The sequence below is a fragment of the Lottia gigantea genome (assembly GCF_000327385.1).
Source record: "Lottia gigantea unplaced genomic scaffold LOTGIsca_29, whole genome shotgun sequence".
Lineage (NCBI taxonomy): Eukaryota > Metazoa > Mollusca > Gastropoda > Lottiidae > Lottia > Lottia gigantea.
The window spans coordinates 2,827,377-2,852,096 of NW_008708943.1; the positions used below are offsets into that span (position 1 = coordinate 2,827,377).

The 24,720-nt window shown below is 29.9% G+C and overlaps 1 protein-coding gene across 1 annotated transcript; it reads right to left on the reverse strand.

Annotated features, from left to right (window-relative positions):
- Nucleotides 1-377: 377 nt before the first annotated feature.
- On the reverse strand, nucleotides 378-12,195 carry LOTGIDRAFT_118703 (hypothetical protein; the record flags this gene model as incomplete). Its single annotated transcript, XM_009056944.1, has 18 exons — nucleotides 378-467; nucleotides 714-830; nucleotides 1,129-1,197; nucleotides 1,445-1,582; nucleotides 1,857-1,985; nucleotides 2,280-2,399; nucleotides 2,745-2,818; nucleotides 5,554-5,620; nucleotides 5,853-6,102; nucleotides 6,478-6,611; nucleotides 6,858-6,944; nucleotides 7,210-7,350; nucleotides 9,321-9,405; nucleotides 9,719-9,882; nucleotides 10,119-10,182; nucleotides 10,418-10,521; nucleotides 11,700-11,810; nucleotides 12,136-12,195. The coding sequence occupies 18 exons, from the start codon at nucleotides 12,193-12,195 to the stop codon at nucleotides 378-380; spliced, it is 2,004 nt and encodes a 667-aa protein (XP_009055192.1).
- Between the last annotated feature and the right edge of the window lie 12,525 nt (nucleotides 12,196-24,720).

Sequence of the window (24,720 nt, forward strand, 5' to 3'; positions counted from 1 at the left end):
CTAAAACCCTACAAGCAACTTGCTTAATCAACACTTTCCTTCGGTCCTTTCAATAACCTAGTAACACTAACAGTTAAAATGTAACATTCATTGAGACCGAGGTCAAAGGTTAAAGCACAAATTCAAATTTCTTCAAGACTCCATACAACAAAACGGATACACTTTGCACTACTCCAATTAAAGCTATAGTGCACACTTCCACACCAATATGTATATTGTTAACGGTTACACAATTAAAATAAGTGTCTACATTGACATGAAAACATGTGACTATATAGTATAATATTAGTCTGATACTGGTATATATCATACCAACTATCTTCATTATACTCTAGTCACAGCACTGTTTGATAATATCAAGATAAGATAACTCTACTTCACGTATCACTGAAGTTAGGTGAGGCCAGGCTCCGTGCTCCATCTTTCTGCGATTGATTACGTTTAATATAGAGATTCAATAACTTCATCTGCAAATAAAAATATTGTTTTTTAAAATGATTATACAGGTCTCTATGTAAAAACCAATTTTCAAGATTTTCTTCTAATTTTGGATAACTATTGAAGCTCTGGGAATAATCATAAAAAAAATAATTACATACACTAAAGCATGTTAAAACTCTAGGATGTATTTGCAGTTCATATAATCTTGTAATATTTTTTTGCAAACATATTTTCTTGAAGAAGTAGAATTCATATGAAAACAACTTTCTTACCTTACTACTGGAGAGTGAGAGTAAATGAGGGCGTATATCTTCCCCTACATTATAATAACAAGCTACCAAGGCAAATATAGCGGCTTTACGTACATGACTATCATTATCTTCACATGCCTGGATAAAAGAGTTTTAAATATGTTAATATAAATATAATTATCATAAAATGCTGTTAACATGTTAGGAACCATAAAATTATTTGCTGACTACAGTTAAAATGCTTGGAATATAAAGCCAGCCTAATGCTCTTACGTTACACCCAGTAACACTCAGTGAATGGGCATATCAACTCAACGTCTCATTAACAGAGTCAATGTCCAAATTACTGTTGGTATATTCATCAATATATAAAATAAACTTCCAGGAGACAAAAATAATCATGTCAGGGTAATAAAATGATTTACAGTGTATTTACCTTCAATAAACCTGGTGTTACACATTCTAAATTCTTTAATAATACACCTTTATCAATATGTTCCATCACCTACAACATAAAATCAGTATGTTCTTGTATTAATTCATATCAATTCAGCATATATGATACTTGTTAATATAATCTACAATTACATACACTGATGGGACATTTGTTCACATGAGACAGCTTATCATTCAATTGAGTCTTATTTCTTTTTATAATTGTTCAGAATTTAACCTTTTCGTATTCTTGAGTCAATTCTTTATGAAAATTCTTGTTAAAACTGAATTCAGCCCCAAATGAAAATTGTACAAACCTTTGCTTGCATTTTGATTGCGGCCATATTTACAGGACATTTGGCTGATTCTATGATAGATTTTAATATCTTCAGGGTTTGTTCTGTTGGCATGAATTTAGCCATTGTTAAAGCACATTCTTCAGCTGCCTTGAAAACCTGAAAGAAGAAAAATATAAAACCTCAAGTTTCATAAAACAATATCAACGATAAAGATTTAACAGATTCAAGTAATCTGCTTAGTTGAGGGACAGACCAAATTATCTGAGGGTAGAAATTAATGAAATTGGCTTCAAAGTTTCCTCATTCATGCAGTGTCCAATCAATAAAATCATGACATTAATAGTCTTCTACACGCTATTTTAAACCCTCATAAAAACAATTTAATCATACCAACTGCACTAAGGTCTAAAATGTAAGAAAATATTCCTACCTCCTTAGCACTGTCTTTCTGTGCCTCTAAGATACGGAATATAGTTAATTCAGCATATTCACTAAATCTACCAGACTCTTTCTTTAATATTTCTTGTAAAACTCGTAAAGAAAATGATCTAATCATTGCCTGTAATATACAAATAGTTTGATTAACAATACTTGATTACAAATTTAGTTTAATTCAGTGCATCAAGAACTGAGAAACAGCATTGTTAACTTTGACATTTTGTGTCCCATGTAATGTATCAGTACAAACGATACAGAATCCATAAAACTATACAGAACTTACAATTGCCGTTTATAGAGTAAATTTGCAAAGGGTTTGATAGGTGAACTGTATGTTAATATATATATATATATATATATACGGTCAATCACTGTTTGCCTTATATACAGTAAAATAATAAATTAAGTTACTTACATCATCATCACCCAGTGTTTCTAATAAAATTAATAAAATATTTTTAAAATGTTCATCCCAATGTTTAAAATCACCACGTCTAGTAAGTTGTGTCAGTGAATACATAGCATTCTTACGCTCCTCATTTCTGAAAAAAAAAACCCCAAAAACATGAAAATAAATAAAAGATATTATCATCATCATTGCCTTGATACTAAAAAAATTGATAGTTTTTTTTTGTGTGTGAAACAGGACTCAGAATTCAAATTCAAATTCATAATAGACACAATATTGGACGGGTCAGCTGATTGGATAATCTTACTTTAATGGCCGAGTGTATTCATTGGAAGAATGAGTACTATATAATTGTGAATATAACGCGCACTCCTTCTCTAAGCATGTACTATACATGCAAATATATGGTAAAAAAAACTTGATGACAGCTAGTAAACTAAATTGTAAATCAACAGCATCAGAATATCACACAACAAACCTTGTATTATGATTGGATAATTCTGTGAGTATATCTATTATTAAATCACCATGGTTATGTAACATAGCTGAAAATATAGAAACATAGATATTAATATTTAACATCTAATTAAAACCTTCTTCTTTCTTCATGTGTACAAAATACTGATGACAGAATTGAAAATGAAAATAATGTTAAACTGAGAATGACATATTAACCAATGATATCCAATATTTAAAGCCAAACAAATTTACAGCTATAAGCAAGCTAAATTTACTGTTACCATTACCTATATTTTATTATTTGCTATCACTAAATATTAACTCTAAAAGCTTCAATTAGTAAGGTGGAAAAGCCAAAGCATTAGTCAAACAAGCACACTTTGCAAATTATAAGCAAGTAACAGTTAAGGGTTATTTTTATTTAATTTCAAATTCTTTTATGTTCTAAGAAAAACAGGTAAAAGCGAAGCAAAAGATAATTAGTTTTATTCTTCATGTATCATTATTAGTTTCAGAGATTAACGAATAGATTTAAATTCTATATAAGATGAAGCTTTCATGCAAATGAGAAAACTACTTGATTTGTAAATTTGACAAGTTCTATAAACTAAACAAGTATTCTGCCAGCCATTGGCACGGGCCAAAAATCAGCATGTGACGCTTTGCTATAGTAATATAGGATGATATATGTGTATATTATGTGCTATGGAAATGAAATGGCAGGAAAGAGTGGAATTTGCTGAAAAAAATACATCAGTGAAAGGTTGAAATTGTCACATCACACAGATCAAAATTTCTAAATCTTTAGCTTCTGTATAAGGTTCAGCTAAATTTAAATGAAGTTTCAGAATTTCTTCTTTTTTTTTTAGGTCAAACACAAAACGATAACCAAAAAATATGGTATAATGTTCACATATTCACCACAACACAAAATGGTTCTCAATTTCATTCAAAAATTATTCAACAACAAAACTCAAAACAATGCGATTCTTGGCTTAGAAATTCTTTAACATTTTGACATAATTTTCCAGTATCGAAAATGTTCTAAATTTATAAAACATTATCCTTGTTCTATTGCATTTGAATAGTCACCATAAGCCTCAAGGGATCCAAATGGTACTTGTGTACATGCCAAAAAAATTTCATCTTATTCAAGATTTCAATAAAATTGAATTCAAATATTAAACTTTTTTTTAGATTTTCAGTTAAAATCATCTAGTTATGTATAAATTTCCTTTTAAACTACAGTTGAATTTCTAAGCCTATGTGAAAACGAAATGTACACAAAACGGAACAAATGATGAAGTATAGTGCTAAAAAATGACGTCATGACGCCATGAGAACATACAATTACCATCTGGTGTCAGACCTAATAACTTTTTCCACGGAGCTAAAAATACAGCGTAGCAACGTATTATTTATAACCAATTATAAAACAAAAGCTACATGGGTGATTGCTACCACAGTGACCAGAAAATATGTGTTCATAGATTGTTGTTTCTTTTTTTTTTTTTTAAATATTCATGTCATTACATAGAAGAATTCGCTAAGCAGTATATGGTCCACCCACCAAATGAGAATGTGAGACGGATTAAGACCACTCTGAGACAGGATGATAACAAAATTCCTGAAACTTCTTTAATTTTATGCCAAATGCCCACAAACATAAATGCAACCTTGTGATTTTGCTACTATGAACACATATTTTCTCAAAATAAACTAAAACCCAAATATACAAGGGGAAGTAACTGAGGTGATGGTTTAATAAATAAAGCACACAATATCTAGCACCAATAAAACAAGATACATGATGGTATGAATTATGGTTGAATATTTGAAAAAAGGTTCCCATTATTACATATTGATACAAAAACAATAATTGCCAAGATAGCTGTGTTTAAGATTATTTTGTAAAACGTGGTTTAAGAGCTCTCATCAACGAAACTAAATATTCAATGATGAAAATAAGGAAAGTTTATCTAGGTTTTTACAATATGGATGTATCTGTATGTAAATGAATATTATAAACACCTAAAGAGCTCACAAAATGACACCAATAAGGAAGGGAGTGAATCCACAATCTCCCTGGTTTTCTTTAGAAAGCTAGACCCTACCCCACACCTAATATTTATAGGGTATCACCTGACTGTGTAGCAAACCATTTATTAACCCACTGATGTCCTAGAAATACTCCTGATAAATAATGAGGCAACTTCATTTCAGTTTACTATATTTTTATCAAATCAATTTGAATACCATGGTCCTAATGTGAATGTGTTTGAATATGGAAGGAGAAATATCCAACAGTTCAAGAAGACAAGAGGGAACTGCTTCATATATTATAATTAATCAGATAGAAACTGATACAACTAGATATACTATTATAGTTAATGACTACTAGGATATTGTTAAAACTGATGATATGTATAATATGATACAATATGCAGGTGATATAAAATAACATCAAAAGTAGCTATCACAATTCCAACATCAAAATACATTGAACATGGAAAAAGTCAGAATTTATTATTGTATTTTTTTTCTCAGAATCTAGTATGATATTTATAAACAAATTAATCAAGTTAAATATAATCTTTAAAATATAACTTAGCATATTAGTTTACAAGTATACCATATATGATAAAATTTTTGAAGAAGTATTATAAACCTAGGGTATATCTGATTCTATTCATGGTTTCAAACTTATATTAACATAAAAGCAGCATACTATATGATAATATTATAATATATTAATATTAATAGAAGCATCTAGCCAGCTAGTAATATAACTAAAAGGACAATAAATCAATTATTTACTTACTCTCGTTAAACAGCTCATCAGCATCAAAAACTGTTTCAGCTTTTAATTGTCTACCATTTAATATATTCTGGAATAGACAACAACATATTAGGTTATAGTGTGTTAACTTCAGCATGTTACTCTAGAGATCTACTACAAACAAATATCAGAAGATACTTATACATTCAGCAATATCTAAATCATTACTTATAACTTGCATTTTGTTTTATAAGGAATCTTATACCTTGTGACCTTGGCCAGTGGTTTTATGAGACCATGTTCTCAAACCATTTTAATGACTGAGACAGAAGACAACAAACCTCAGTATAGTGTGTGGGGTTGTAATGAGTTCGTTTTCCATCGACACCATCGGGACTATCATTACGTAAGTCTTGTATTCCACTGTCTTGAGATGTAAATTCACGTTTCTTCTTGATGTCATCATAATGGTCTAATTTACTATTGATACTAAGGTTGTGGATGTCTGCGGTTGTTTTCTTGATAGAGTTATAAATATCTTCAGGATTTAAATTCTCTGTTTCATTATCGTCAGGATGTCCAAGACTAGACCTAAAGTAGATATATAGACAAATACGAATTAGAGATGTCAAGGTTAAGTTGCGCCATGTTTTAACAACCTTGTATATTTGTTTGGTCAGGAATCAGAAATGTGCAGATAAACTGGTCTCCATCGTATTTGAAAATAACAATTAATAAACTAGCTTTAAGAATAGGTCAAAATGTTCTGATAATATTTTGCTCAAGAGTGCAATGTAGAATATGTTAGTTTCTGTATAATTTCTAACTTATATCAAATATAAAGCCAATTATACATCATATACAAACTTAAATACATAATATATACATAATATATACATAATATATACAAGCTTATTTATATCTGATATTTCCTGTTTTTGTTTATAAAGAGTATGTAAGATTCACCTTGATGGAGGTCGACTGCGTTGTTGGTAAGTATTATGGGGGAGACTAGCAACATTTCTCTGGGATAAAACATCAGATGTTCCACCATTACTCGTATGACGGAACTGATTCTGTAATAATTTAGTGGCACCATCCTGAAAGAAACAAAGACAAAATTTGAAAAAGATTGCTAGAATGCACTTTTTAATAATTCATTTTCAATAGTATACTCTGGACCTATGATCAGAGCTGTTTGTAAAAAGACAAGCTATATGAATAGATTGGTTGGCTATGTGTAAAGTTATAGTTTATTTTACAGGTACAAAATTCTTAGAGATATTCATTGTGTTACTATAAAATGTTTGTTTCCAGTCTATGATTTTAATGGAAAGAATACAAACCTGGAATGTTTTTGGTAAACGTGATAAAATATTGGAGAATTCAGCAGAATTACAATCAAATAATGCAATAATAACTGATTGAGTCAACTGAAATATAGAATATAATACATGATTAACAATAAGCAAATACGACAGAATATTAATAACTGGGCATTTAAACAATATAAATTATAAGCTATATAAGAATGTTTTCAGTGATAGAAACATGATTGAAGGCTGTGTATTTTATGATTGAGCCTAGCCTCGTATCCTTTTCCTTACTAAAAAGACAAGCCAAGAAGACTCTAAGAAGTTAACAGGCAACAAGAGACAAATAATGAAAGGATTCTCTTGCCCAATATAAAATACCAACCTTTCTAACTTCTATATTATGTTCTGTAGAGAAACTGATTAATTTAGACACAGCAACACGAGCTTCAGTAGAATTAACTAGAGCTGAGGAATCCATCTGATTGGCTAGTTGTAAGATATAGTTTAACATTGAGATTTTTATCTGTAAAATAAAAAGAAACAACTTTATAACCACAAAACTAAATAAGAACTGAGAAGTTCAAATAACAAAACTTTTTAATCTTAGTAGTACCTTTTATATGTAGAGTAAAGAGACTTATAACATATATGTCTATTTGAACATAGAGTCCATTGACGAATTAGATTGAAATTCCATACATTACTATCTAACAGTTGACAAGCTTTACAAAATACTAGGGGAATATGACTACACAAAACATTAGTACACAACATAAAGTAAAAAAAAAAAAAAAAAAAAAAATGGGATGAATAAAAAAAAAATGTTAATTAAAAAATCTAATTTGGTCATAAAATAAGGCAAATAATATAAATTATGGTTAAAGCAAAATGGAATTGAACATATTGTTTCAAGATTTGAATATGTTCTGAATTGTAAATTAAATGATAATGCATGCTTATCATATTACAAATATTATATTTTGATGGTTTTTGTAATAAAATGGACAAATTTAGGCGTATTCTGATTCTATCTGATCCCTTAACCTTCTATAATGGAGAACTAGACCCATAACCATAGCGACAAAAACACCTTAATTCCAAAATATACTATTATAACAAGTTTCCCTTAACCAATAATTTCCTTTTATTAACATTCAAATATATGATATCTTGATGATGATATGAGCAAGCATTAATATTTCTATGCAGTAAGAATTCACTAATACCATCCTTCTTCCGTAACATAATATATGTATATACTATATCCTTAGATTTTCCCTTATCCATAAGATAGTCCTCAATCAAATGTTTCCTTTCCCATACAGGTACATACACCTCAATAGTTTTAAGTGCATTATCCTGAATTTGTAGATCCCTATCATAAAGATTTCCCTTTACCAAGTTCCACTAATTTCTAACTAGGTACACCTTATTTTTATTGCCCAGTTCTCTGATTCATACAAGCTAGTATTATTTCTGATTATGGTATTTATAAATTAGGATAAATAAGGAAAGAGAAATACAACATATAAAACAACATCTATAAAGCTAGGGTGATAGAGAAGAAAGGAGATAGGTGTTTGAAATAGTTTACCTTTTGCTACAAGGAAAAAAAGAAGAAAATATTTACTAAAGATTCTATTTAAGTCATGAAAGGGAGATAATTTGATATAATTCTAGTTGATACCAGTAGATATAGCCCACATTAGACATGTATTTTATTCATTTAATCAAATATATTTGGCTGTAACAAATATCGGTCAGAAAAACTGATGATATATAATGTTTATTGATTCATTTTGGTAGCAATTCAATCTCAATTTCAAAATGTAAGAGAAAAAAAAAAATGCATTATTGTTTCTTTAAAATGATTTTAATAAATCTTGTTTTATTTCATATTTTCTTTTTACATAGCCTCCAACAGACCATATCCAAATTTCATCATCTTATCAATACCCAATATGGTATAAACATTTTGTAATTATACAATCAAAGAGATTTCCATAGACTAATCTAACTACAGCCCACAGTGTTAAAATTATAGCTTATAGTGTCAATAAACCAATATATGTGCATTAATTATAAATAAAATATGAAATGTAACCAAAATGTTACCTTTTCATTATTAGGCTAGGTAAAAATAAACAAAAGTGTATTTTAATAACAAAATTTTCCAATTATTTTCAGAATTAACCGTGTTCACATGCAAGTGAAAAAAACAATTTGTGCTTGTAAACGCTTGAATTTGAAACAAAATAAAGATCATTACAATAATACTGGGTTTATAAAGATTGAATAGCATGAAATCATGACAACGGCATGGGATTGAAACAAAAAGTTGGTAGCAAGGAAGGAATAGTTGTAATTTTGTCCCAGTTTTATTATAATGAACTTTCAAACAAGAAGAATATAGTAAGGGAGGTAATAAAGAAGGGGAGGTAATTGTAGCGTCACAGCAATCAATCAACAATAGAAACCAAGCTATATACATACCTTTAATGTAGGGGACTGATTAGCAAACTGTTCAGATAAAAACTTGCACATACAGTTAAACTGATTGATATATGGAAAATTAAACCTGCAATACACATATATAGCACTTTAGTTCCTAAATTTCATCCAAAATAGAGAGAAAACTATTTTAATTTCACAGTTTCTTAAAAAACTGACCAAGTAGAATGTCAATATTGGGAAACTATTGAGTTATGCCTTTAGTTTGGAAATCTGCAATTCACATTTGAGTTGCTAAAATTCTTGAAGGTAATTTTAATTAAATTAAACTGTTCCAACTGCAAAATTCTCTGAAAAGTAAGTACAAATATGAATAGAATTTATATCACAAGTAGAAACAGAATTCAGAAGTTATATATTCAAATTAAATGTATATTTACCTAACAGCATCTAAAGCTTTCTGTAATCTAGCACTAACAGAACCTAATAGCTCAGAACCTGATTTAATAAGTAAACGAGATAACAACACATATAACCAATCATGTAGATCTCCATTATGTAAATTAATTAAATAAACTAATGTATCCATAAATATACTAAAAACCTGAAAAATACAACAGATAAATATTACAAGTTATTCCATGGTTATAGGATACATACAAAACATTATTGGCTATGTCAACTCTTCGAAAAGGTTGTATATTCAACACAGTTGCCTTGAAAAGCAACTGATGCACTGCTTTTTTTTTTACCTCTTTTAATAGGTTTTTAATTTACAGGAACAGGTGCTCTTCTTAGGAAATTATTAATTTTTATACAAGCTTTATATCTAGTACTTACTTTACTGTGTGGATCATGGAACATTCTAGTAAATATTTCTGTTACTTTCTTTAATTCTGTACGACTGAAAATAAACAATACATATAAATCATATATATCAGAACTAATAATCATTCATGTAAAACACAATTTAAACACCGTTCTTTAATTGAATTGAATCTACAGTGCTGTAATACCAAGTAGGTGATAAATGATACTGTTTGATTGACTATATTTCTGAATTCACCGCTGGTTTTCCTTAAGTTGCCAAAACAAATATAAAATTTCTCTTATATATTCTATGGTATAAAGATAGCTACCTTAAATATCTCTGAGAGCGTAAAACTAGCTGTAATGAAATTAAACCATCTTTTCTTTCAGTATAGGACCCACTGGCCATACATGCTAATATCTCCTGCATATCCTGTAATATTGAAATAAACAAATACTTAAAACAAATACAGAATATAATATCTTTATTTTAGACTCTAACAACTGCATTATCAATATTTATTTGTAATTCTTAGTTATCAATAGAAAACTCGGCAATGCATTCTGAAAGAAATTCTTCAGTCTGTAAAGAACAATCAAACCTTGTTATGTTAAGTTTTGCCAACAAATATGATGAGATATAATGAAAGAGGGAAGAATATAGTAATATAATATTGAATAGAAGGTATTGTAAGACCTGTAGAAATGTCTATATTGACAAATTATTATCACAAGATTCTTTGAGAAACAAAGTCAAAAAAATTTGATAATTAATGACTGAATAGAAACCTCAGAAGAGCCAAGCAGAATGAAGTACATTAGAAAGAATGACTGAAACTACTGATAAATGAGCTTAAATAAAGACTATATTTAAGTAATATGTAAATAAAAACAACTGTAAATAAATAAAAAAAGGACCTCTTTTTAAACATTTTTAATGTTATTATTCAGTCCTTAGCAATTGACAATTTCAAAGAATCAACAAAATAGAGCATGCTAGCAAAACATTTGGTATATCACTGTAAAAAATTTCAACAAATGTAATAAAAGGTGTAAGAACAAAAAGATTGAACATGCAAATAAAAAAGGTATTTTTGTCAGAAGTCAGAAGCTACCTTTCGTTTGGAAGAAGAAAGATGGTGGATCCTTTCAGTATCCGAGGACTGAGCACAAAAAATATAAAGCAATAAGCAAGAAATCAGACGACAGGTCAAAGAAAGGGTCTCCTACATTGTAATTGGCAGTTACAATTTGATGTATTCACAAGTCATATGCAATAGAAGTCATTACCAATGGTCACCATGTATAGACAATTGCAAATGATTAGCAAAAGCTCATTTTGTGATCCAGTTAAAAAATCCAAAGGTTTTATCTCCACCTATCTTAGGATTGAACTCTGGACCTTAGTTAGCAAACTAGTGTCTAAGTCATTTTGTGACTTGATACCAATAAATCAGATTTGAACATTTGAACAGAGAAAACAAGCTCATTGAACAAGAGTGATGAATATAATTCAATTCAGTTAAATTTTCAATAAACAGTGTTAAAATAACAATCAAGTGCTATCAAGACAATTGTAATTCAAGGAAAGATAACTGTGTTAGGACCTACCTCTGATGTTCTACCACTATAAGATGTAAAGGATCGTTCAGAACAAACACTACTAACATCACTAGCACCATCATCAGAATCATAATTATACGCCTTTCTACCTGGTGCTCTCTACAAATACAATATCAAAATTGTAAGGATGAACATTATTATCAAAATTTGATTCTTGTTTATAGACCCGAGCTCGTGGAAAAGATGAAAGTCAAGCTTAGGACAGCACTCAAAAGAACTTTCATGGCATTAACTAGTTCTGGGGCTATGTATCAGAGATGTCAACTTCTCCTGCAAAACCTTCCAAAATTAAAGTTGAAACTTGGGTACTAGAAATAATAAAGGTTTTTTTCTCATTTCGAAGCTCAGCTAGCAACAACTCTTAATCTGTCTACAGAATCTGAAGGAAGCAATAAATGGTCTAAAGATAGAGCTATAAACTCACCAAAGCATCAGCTATAGAATCTTCTAATTCTGAACCATGTCTTAATAAACGATGACTCATTAGAGTACCTTTACCTCCAGATCCTACTTTACTACCACTTAGTCTACGCTCACGACCTGAAGATAAAAACTTATATTGTCAGGATTTTCACACTGGGCAATAACCAAAATCCTGAGGAAACATCTGTAGGCAATCTTTGAATCCCATAGAATTGAAAATAAATATGGCCTGTTATGATAAAATGCCAATTCAGAAAAAATCTTGAGGAAAAAATATTTAAAAATATCAAATAAAATTATTACATAGAACCATTTTAAAATTCAGATTCAATGACTGTCAACACATTATCATTTTAAATATTTCACATGGTTTCAGCTGTCATATATGTCATTATTAAATTTTATTTGGTGTATTGATATAACTTAATTACATGTATAATATTAACATGTTACTAACCGTAAGTGCTTCTGTTGGGACTGGTTTCTCTACTAGCTCCTTGACTTCTGGGTAGAATTTTTCTTGGTCTCTTTGGAGTAGCTAGTTGATCTGTACGGCTAGTTGGACCAGTTTGGCCACTTGAGGTATGTGTCATGTAGCTTAATCGAGAAGAGGGTGAACTTGATCGACTTCCAGCTGAAATATGAAATCACATTTTAAAATCTCCTTTTGGTGGTGAGTGAATCCTGGAAATTATTTTGTGTTCCTTAAACTAAGCAATCTTCCCAGAAAATAGTCCATAGGCTGACAATATCATTCATATAAGACAAGACACATCAAAACTGTTCCAAAATCATGGACGTGGTTGTTCTTATCCTGTCCACCTGGAGAATTGTTTCATCTGGTTAGTTAGTAAAAACACAACAAACAGTTAGCTAGTAACACTGTTAAAACAGGTTATAGAAGTAAAGTCCACACAAAACAATAGTTATACCTATATCCTATACATAGGATGTTTAGATTAAAACACACTCTGCTATCTACTGTAAGTTGTATATCGATATATAGGTACAATTCTATATCTTTTGTGTTAATAAACAACAACTAGGTGCAATATAGATATAGATTGAGAAATAAAGGAAATATTGTAGAACTTGTTGAAAACTTGGATGACATTTCTTGGAATAAGAGATACTAACGATAAATAGAACTATTACAGGGGAACACTATATAACAACTTTAATCAGTTTAATCCTTTTCCCTCTTCTGATAATTTTCTCTTTGTAAGATGACTGATGTATGCCAAAACCAAATCAAGCATAACAAGCTAACCAAAATGAATTTTAACCAAATTTATGACAATGAAATCGGCATGCAAACTTTGAAAGCAAATCATGCATATTCATTAATTTTAGTCAAATAGTTGTGTTTATTATAATTGTTCCTGAAATAAAAGAGCTGAAGTTTCCTACAGAGAAATCCCCCCTGACTACTCCATGCTACTCGATTCAAAACGACACACTACAGCCTAAAATCCATGCGGAGAAAATAAGGGGAGGTTACTCACGCTGTGATTGTGACATTCCCATACGGGTACGATTTCTGCTACGATTTGGGGATGGGGCTAAAAGCGATTTCACAGATTTACTACCAGTTGAGCTACTCTTCTGTCGGGCTGTAAAATAAAGCGAGTTAAAATCCTGCTATTGGTAATGGGAGTTACTTCCCTTGAGATATTTCCCTTTGATCTATATTGGTCAATAGGATTGAACACTAGTAGTTAAATTGATTTTATTCTGATTCTATAAATACAATATTGGAAGACCAAAACCCCTAAAATTTAAATACTACTACTTAATTATGCGCATGAATTAAATACCCCAAAATAATCAAAGTTATATATCATCTAGCACTAATAATGTCAGTAAGATTATATGAAATATAGTGTAAAAAATAAAAAATTAAATATGAATTTATAACATTGTGAACTACCCAAATGTAGCAAGATGTATGCATACTAGTGTCAAATAGATTTAGAGTTTTCATTCTTAGAAGAGAAATTTCATTCCAGTTTTAGAGCCAAAGAGAGAAAATCCAATTAAAAAAGATATTGATTGTTCATTTACACCTCGCAGAAAAATTGTGAATGAATGTTTGATGAATTTTTCATCTTAAAAAAATATTTCTAACATTGTTAATTTCTAAAGCAAATGAAATGTAAGCCACAATACTAAAAATTTTAAACTTAAAGAAAAAACAAATTAGCCATATTTGATAATACTATATACTATAACTACAACAATGAGATCTTAGAAGGGTAAAAAAAAAAACTTGATACTTTACGCAATTTTGAGATCAGTAAGTTGAGGCAAAAGCACGCTTTGTTTTATAGGTGTTTAAATATGGGAGAGGTAGATTATATGTTTATATGTTTTTTAGCATGAGGTACCTCATCCATGTTACTTCTATATATATATATATATTTTTATATTGGTGATAAGCTTTTCTTAAATCAACAATTTAATTTGTATTTACAACCTATTTTCATAATATTTATATATTCATGCTAAATTTTCTTAAATGCAATATATATTTTTTTATTGAAATTTTGATCAATTTTTGTATATCCATGCATTAATTAAATTTTGATAATATATTGATATTGATATCGCGATACACCATGGTATATGAGATTATAAATGACTGAGTATCTTACGTAATGAGTTATAAGTTGAGCCAGGCGTTAATCGTGAGGCTGATGAATATGTTGTTCGTGGTCTCGGTGATATTCCATTAGTCGATGCGAGATCGACGGCACTACTAGAACGCATGATTCCTCGAGATGTATTGTCACGTGTCATGGGCTTACTGACAGGACGATATGTTTCTGCAAAGTGAAGAGTTGAAGATGGGTTTTGGTGCATTGAGGTTAGAGTTCAAAATTCAAATGGACAAAACTTAATTTAGTTCTGAGAAGAGTTTGTGTGACTGTAAGCTCAGTAATAAGAGTCAAGTTGTAAAAAAAAAAATTCAATATTATTTTATCGAATAACTGGTAGAAAACCTTAACCACTCACAAAAAAAAATCTTTATTATTGAATTAGAAACCTAAAATTGATTAATCCAGCACAGATATTCAAAATATCAACATTAAATTTTGTCCAAATGAAAGTAATATTATTCCTTCAGATAGGCTTACAATGTATCAAGTTTTCAAACTGAAAAGAAGAAAATTCTCTAGCATGCCACGGAAGGACAATACTGCGAAAATAAAAATATAAGCCTTAAAAATAACAGAATATATTGACAAATATTGACCAAGCAAAATTTGACATTTAGAACAGTCTGAGACAATGAAAACTTGAAACAAAAAGATTATTTACTTTTTTGAAAAAAATAACAGGCTCTTGCAAATGTCAAAACAATCACCACTTCAACTTTCAGGGTGTATTTTGTTGTTTTCTGTACACATCATGCAAGAGCTTATTATTTTTCAAATGAGAGGTTAAAGTATACAGGTTAGATATGAAGCATGATTAAGCTAATTGAGAGCTTAAAAGCTTGTTTCCTCCTCAATTTTGGATTTTAAATTATCATAATGGTTGCTCTTCAGTAAAGTGTACCAGCTTATTGTAGCAAACTCAACAACATTGCCAAACTCTTTCGTCTTAAAAATGTGGGCAGAAACAAGCTTGTCGCTACAGTTAGATTAAATACATATACAGTTTCTATTTATAGATATAAGTCATGTGACTTATCATGTGACTAGAATACCTTGGTAACCACCTTGGTAACCATGAGTTAACTCCAGTTCCTCTAAGTCTGACAGAACGAAAAGAAAACGTGTCAAAACAAAGTATTGATGGGGAACTGTTTCGAGAATCAATGGTATTTAATTGTTAATAAAACAAAAAAAACATGTGATTAACAAATTAGGATGAAAAAATGTGACATTTTAAATTCGTGAATCAATTAACAAAGTTAACGAAAATATGTTAGCGAAACAAAATTCTGGAAAAAATATGTTGAAAGCATGAATTATAACAATAACAGCATTGAATATGGACCCTAAATCCCTAAAATTAATGGCACTTGAACATTGTAATATAACAATATAACAAACAAACAAATAATTAAAACATACCTCCACCAGCATCACTTTTACTAGAACTAATACGAGCTGAACGTCGAGCTCCAGAATTTCTCCTGAAATTTACAAGAGGAAGCTCGAATTATCTTTTAGTTTTACAAAATCAAAATAGAATAAAATCATTCAATGTAAATTGACGTCAGACATAGAATGATTACGTTACATTTTGAATATCAGTATATTGCACGAACTCTTAACTATATATACATAAAGACTGAAGATAACATAGCGTTAAACTCTGAGTAACAACATATTGTTACAGGTTCTGTTTTAATATATCTACATATAGAATCAATAAAGGTTAGAATCTAATCTTTTACAATTTCACATAAAAATGAAGCTCAAATCTAAGCAGAATGTACAGTTTTAAGCTTTAATCACAAAATGCTAATAACATAAAGCACATTCAACATTTACAGCAGACTTACGTTAATGTATTAGAATCCAAACTTCTATCTTGACTAGCAGAACGAGCTCGATTACGCCCTAATTTATTATTATCATTACTATTTATAGAATTACTACTTGATGATCCGCTTATCTCCCCTTGTAACATCTTCTGTTTTGAAGGATCCAGGCTGTTTAACAAGGCATCTGCTTGGTCTTTGAAATGGTCTGCAAATCCCCAATAAGCCCTGGAAGAAACACATGTTCATAATAAGGAAAGATTCTTTAATCATTTTTTCAACCTGGACATAAGGGCTAATGAAGACAAGCAACATCCTTCAGTGTGCAACTAGGGAAACTTTGCTAGTACGGTGGCTTTAACCTACTTTTTTATATTTCAAGGGACATTGACGTACTTAGAAGCATTCCTTAAGTATCCCAACTTGACAATTTTTCGATGTCAGTTCTGACCTAGGACATCTACAAAGTGACTTACTTTCTGGCGAAGGTTCTTGCTTCTGAATCAGCATCACTAATACCTCGTTTAATAGCATCCTGTAATAAGGCTATATGACGTTCTAGGATGTGGGTTGGCCATGTATGAAGAAGCTGATTTAATAATTCACAGGAATATCTGAAAGGAAAATATAATGATATTAACCAGTGCATAAATAATTTGTCCGGATTCTATAAGTTTTCATAAAAGAAAATAAAACATGCAAAAATAAATGGAGTGAAAATAATAATATGTTAGACCAAGCTAGTATGAAATATAATGCTACTGATGCTTGTTTCTCCTAAAAACTGGATCTTAAAACAAAGTACCACAAATTAGAATAACTTACCTTCTGATAATGTTAGATTTAGAAGTTAAGTTGCCTGTAATCTGTGGTATTAATCGTGGTGTGTGAACATACTGGAATAGAAGAAAATATAATAAACTAACTAGACCTACAATTCTACAAATTTTTCCATAATTTTATTTCCAGAGAATATTTCTAGAAATGAAAAACCTTTCAATATACAGGTCATTACAACTTGCCAAAGGCATATTATTAGGTATTCTTCACATTTTAGCATGCAGAACATCAAAGACCTTTGTCCATTATAAAGTTACATAATATCAAAGCTTATAACCAATCAAGTTTCAATAATAAATAATAACTGAAGAATAATACCAACCTGTACAATAAATCTGATGCAGACGACACCAGATGTAGCCATGACTTTAGCTGTATTAGGTACTAGTTGATATAGTGGTGGAAAAACTGCTTCAGAGAAATGGTCCAGTTTACGTCCTAACTGCTGGGCGAGGTAACTAAAAGGAACAATGATCAAACATTTGACTAGGTGATGATCTTTTAGACATATTCTTTCATACAATATAAATAGCGAATGGAAAAGATTATACCCTTGACATTATTCTAAATAAATGCATAATGCTCTTTCTTAATTTCTGATACACAAGTAATTTTACATTAGCATTCATTCTCAAAGTCTGGTAACAATACATAACTTATAAGTTAATCAGTTTTTATTATCCTCCAAAAGTGAAGAGAATATATACAAGTAGCAAACATTGAAAGTTACTTACGCAATAGTCACACAAGCCTCTCGTACAACTTGTGATCTTAAATCTTTCACTGCCATCATAACACTATTTTCTAAATTCCGTAAACTTTGATAAAACTCATCATAATCTGCTGCCCCATGAATGACGAGAGAACGAACTGTTTTTAACTGTAATGTAAATTAATGATTTAATTAATGTAATGTGATGGTAAGTCTTCATTACTCATTTTTTTACTTCATACAAGAGACTTATCAGGCTTAACTGGTTACTGGTACTTATAAAGATGTTTTTATTTCCCAATATCTTCTTCCATAGATGGTCATATAATCTTCAGGCCACGCATTCTTATAACGATCTTAGCGCTAGGATGTCCTAGAATTAATATTAGAAGATAAGAACCTAGGACATCCTAGTGCTAAGATCGTTCCAAGAATACGGGGCCTGATTTTGAGACTCATTCAATTATGCTCAAATTCAAATAAATATATGCCTTATACAGCAGAATCTCATACTTAAAATCATTTTAATAGTCAAACAAGATAAGAGGATGACAGTCCAGAAATATAATTGCTATACAATTGATATATTGAACACAAAATAATAGTGAAAATATATGTTATTGAACTTACAACTTCTATTCGTTTTTCCCAGTCCTCATTGGGATTGCTGAGAACATTCTGTGTTTTTTGTAACTGTTCCTGAACATCTCGAGCCGAGAATATCTGGACTTTACCAACATCTTCAAATGATTTAATAAATAACTCTTCATCTACTGCCCCAGCTGCTGATACACTTGTGGCTAAAATAAAGAAAAAATTGAGTTTTAAATGGATATGACAAACTAAAATTTGATATGATTGTGATTCCAATTTTCTAAGCTTGTGTGAACATGTACAAATTGTATCGTGCCAAAAATTATTGTCAAATATTAGCATTTAAAATCTGCCAAAACAAAAATTCTATTTTTTTTCTACAAGATCAGTGAAAATATATGCCTTGTTTATTGAATGAGTGTAAACTTTTTTCAAAGTATAAATCAAAAATGTTCATAGAAAGATTTTATTTCATTCTATTTCTAAACATGTTATAAAGCTACTTGACAATAGAAGATCAAACAGTGTCAAGACTATAAAACATGGCTTCTGGCTAAAATATCTTCAGGCAATCTTATAGTTATCATTGTACCTGTAAGCTTATGCATATAAGGCATGCATAAATATACATTAAAATTACTCATATTTTTCACCAAATAAGCCAAATTTTCTTAATGATGGAAGAGGTAAACTGATGAATAATCAGATATTTTGCTGTAAATGGTTCATTTATCATACTAATTGTAAATGTTGTTTTCATGTAGTATAATATCTAGGTGTGATACTATCTGTAAATGGGGTGATATAAGAGATAGGCAGTGACAAATGAAGGTCGAAATATGACATAAACATACAAATATGGTGACATTGGTAAAAATTCAATATTTTAAGATAGATTTGTGAAAATATTAAACTATTAAAAGTGAAAGATAAAAAAGGCAAGAAAGAAAGAAATGAAAGCCTCACCCCTCATTTTAGTAGTTAACAGCATAAAATTATGATTACATACAATATGTTTTCACAACTGTAAATATGGCTAATCTACAATTTATTTTTTCACTTCTAAGTTTGTTTGGAATAAGGTCACCAATTTTGAGTGTTCATTCTAAGGCTTTAGACTTTGTTGAAAATATTTCCCTGATATCTTTTTTGCTAATCTAAGTTAATCACAAAGACACAAACAACAAAATCTGCTAAACATAACACTCATTGGAGAATTGTTCTTATCACTCTTTTATGCTTTTTCAAGTCACCTTGCTTGGTCTAATATCAGCACAAAATCACACAAAATAAGTCACTCATGAGACACAAACACCTGAGTTTAATATATCCAATATAATTTATCTAGAAGTTCTAGTCTAAATACACAATAACACCACAAAAACATAAATTATCCAGATAATTCAATCAACACCAACAAATGTTGATATGAGGAGACATATGAAGCCTAAAATCCAGTAAAAATACCAGAATCTGCCAGTTTGTCGGTAATTGGTATAAAATATCTAGTAAATCAAGTGAACCAGCAGGTTATTTTAATACGCCTGACCTTGTCAAAGAGAATCATTCGAGCAGAAACATCACAAACCATTTATCTACCTTTATATACTCTTCAATTGTTTACATTTTATCCTGAGTAGCCATCTTTGTGTGATCAACTACCACAATGTTTGATGAGGTAGAACACAACTTTTTTCATTAATAAAACTTTACATACAATCCATCTGTTGCTTTCAATCATTTCATTTAAAAGTCATACAGAACAGTATTGGCATGCTGTGACTGGTGAATAAATATATTCATCAAAATTTGTCTGTACAAGAAACTTAAGATATATTGCAGATCATCATACGAAAGAATCATGAAAATCTCTAATGCAACACATTAAAATTGTTTCAGTAACTTTTCCACAATGACCTTAATTAATGAATAAATTGTTTGTAGAGTTTCTGATGTTAAAAATAAACACTGGTTAGCAGAAATCTACACAGATATTGACATATTAAATTTACACTTTCAGACAAAAACTGTTCTATAACTTTATAGAATATAAAACTACACCAATAGACACTTTTATTGATGATGGAATTGAAGTACATCTTCATTCAGTGATTCAAGTTGAATCCTAAATTTCCTAAGTATTGAAGTTCCTTCCAGGTTTGATCATTGAATGGTATGTATGACGCCACTATATTGTAACCAAACATATAATTCCACATGAGAAACTGTACTTCACCTTCACAAATTACATTAATGGAAATACATTAAATATAACACTGCATCAATTTCAAATTATAGTTGTCTTAAATTATAACATTTCGAACAAGATAAACTGCAGTCTTTCTGATCTAAAACACTATCTATATCCGCCATATTTATTAAACTGCGAGATATATTTCAGGTATATGAACAATATTCTACCATGTAGTGAGAGTTATAACTATATAGTTATTAGTTTTACAGACTTTATCAGTATTTATGCCAATTACTTTCCACATGGACAAACAATTTCACTGACATAGATATTCACTATTCAGATATTATCATTATTATTTACATATATACATATAGACTTAGAATAATATATTTCCGCTGTTTCCCTGCTCAATATATGCCATATAGAAATATTCATTATTTAATGTAGACATAGATATATCAAACTGAACAAAGTATTATTCTATTAATAATAAATAACATGGAATTTGATGTGGTTTAAGAGCAAATTTCATAAAAGCTACAAATAAGCTGGAATAATTACTTTGAGCCATTGAAATTTGGAAGTGAAATGAATGACTTGCTTATTGTATTGCATACATTTGGAAGACATAATAAGGATTTTGAAGTGATAATCCCCAAATAACCAATTTTATTCTATAACAGAGTATTATTATCTATAGATCTAAATAAAATATCAGTTCTGAGTGTTATATATGATATTGTCTGAGTGTCTGTGTCTTTATAACCAAGTCAGTTATCTGCCTTATATAGATATATATACCATGACATCATGTTCTAGAAATAACCTTCTCCTGTATGAGACACTAGAATAAGATAATTATCAGTGACATGCAAGAAAATAGTCTTATTGTTGTTCCATAAAGCTGTATCTATATATTGAGGTTTTAGCAATTGGTCTATTTGTATCGCATCAAGTTAAATTGGAAAGAAATTGAAAATTGCGTTCGAGAAGATTAGTAAAACTCAACAGATGACTTCATTACAGTTTTCAGAGTTCTCGGAATTATGGAAAACATGAAAACATGATATACTTCTTCTAGATTGATAAAAATTAACAAATTCAAAATAGATGAATGTAAGATTCCAAATAAGATCACCAATGTTGAGAAACTCAGTAGCAGAGTGATGTTTGGGATTTGTGAACAATGTACAACATGACATTTGCCACACTGGTTATTGCAGTGGTTCGGTGTCATAAAACACTGAGAGCAATATATACAGCTTCTGAATGGAATATTGCTATATAAAAACACCTACTCATGTCTCGGATAACTCAGATCATTTACTTATTCCTGGCATAATTCCTGCAAGTCTGCTATACATGTATATTCTATGGCATCAATTCTCAATAGCATTTGTATTCACTTCACAACAATACAGCATAACTCTGTCATATCCATGTTTTTTATCGATGATTTTGAATATACATTATTGAACAAACGAGACACATTATAAACGACAATAACACAAGGGCAGATAACTCACATAGAGAAAAACACCAGACCTCAATGATGTTATCAAGTCAATATTACTACAATCAATAAGTGACTCATGAAACTACATTGAACACATTGCCAGTTACTCTAGGACTAATAGACTATTAATAATGATGTTCTAGTCTATTGTCAAGATCACCTGGTCATTCTTCTCAATATGTCAATTAAGTGCATTCTGAAACAACTTAATGCAGGTTCAGGAACTGATTAGATTATGACAAATCTTTTTTAACCATAAATTTCATGATTTGTGATCAATATCCAACTCATGTAAAAAGGTTAATGTTAGCAAATATAACAGATATAACCATTATAGACACTATAATTTTTATTTTATCAGAGATATTACAATGAAAATAGGCCAGGCAATGCAGACCGTTGTTTTAAAGAGACAAATTGCAAAAGGCATGTTGCTTTTAATATTCTGCTGTCTGATCTCTGTTAAAACCTGAATTTCCCTACGTTCTAGCAGTATTTTACATAACAATATTTCGAGTTATTATTTTGAATAAGTGTAGTTGATAGCATCACTATAAAACCTTCTAATTACATCATTAATTTACTTTCTCTAGTTTTTATACATCAGGTTATGTTGACATTTCATCATATACAACAACTTATATCATATATGTATAGCAACTTACATCATATACAACAACTTATATCATATATATAGCAACTTACATCATATACAACAACTTATATCATATATATATAGCAACTTACATCATATACAACAACTTATATCATATATATATATATAGCAACTTACATCATATACAACAACTTATATCATATATATAGCAACTTACATCATATACAACAACTTATATCATATATATATAGCAACTTACATCATATACAACAACTTATATCATATATATATAGCAACTTACATCATATACAACAACTTATATCATATATATATAGCAACTTACATCATATACAACAACTTATATCATATATATATAGCAACTTACATCATATACAACAACTTATATCATATATATATAGCAACTTACATCATATACAACAACTTATATCATATATATATAGCACCTTACATCATATACAACAACTTATATCATATATATATAGCAACTTACATCATATACAACAACTTATATCATATATATATAGCAACTTACATCATATACAACAACTTATATCATATATATATAGCAACTTACATCATATACAATAACTTAAATAACTTAATGCAATAGATCAGTCATATTCAGAATAACTTCAAACTCATCACAAAGCATTATTTCACCACTGAATGAACATCAAATTGATTCTACTGAATAACTTACAACTAACTTTCAATAGATCTGCAATATTCAGAATAACTTCAAACTCATCACAAATAACTTTCACAATTGAATGGAAGACATAATGATCCTACTAAACACAGGACAGACAACAGGTCCAAAAATCACTGACGTAAAAGACATCTGCAGTGTTTTTGAAATGAGTACCTATCATATCTGGTTTATGTTGTTCATTGCTTTGGGTAGAGGTAGTTAATACTTTCTTTGATCAAATAAACTGATTTGAGTATCATCATCTTGTATCCTGAACTCAACGTTGAAAATTTCTCCAATGCACAGAATTTTAAAGCTTCAATATGGTAAAAAGAACATCCCTGACATGAAAGGACTGGAAGAGTTAAATATCAACCAACATCAACATGAATTTATCATTTACACAGTCCATATGACAGTCTGGATTGTCTACATAACTTTTACATGACATGCTATAGTTACACTTCGGGGCTAGTTTTTTTTCACAAACGAACGAAAACTGATTAATTCCAATATTCCATCAAGTTGTCTCATGCAGCTTATAGTGTCAGAGATTACAATGACTTAATACATCGCTATCAACTGCTTAATTGGCTTCAAGATGATGTTTCAATGTGATCTAAAAAAACTTTAAAGGTAATGCAAAGCACACACAAAACTTAAAAGCAACAGCTTTTTCTAATTCTAAATCACTCAGCTTCACTGCAGAAAGAAAACTCTATATATCTGTTGAAGACAGCTAACTAATTACTGACTTCACATCTAAATAAGGCACATGTGGAACTATTTACTACTTAATGTGTGTGCATTTCATGTGCATTGCATGTTCACACACGATTTACCTGAAGCTGAACGTTTACGTTTATAAACTTGAAGATGGGCGGCTAATTACATGGTAAGTAAA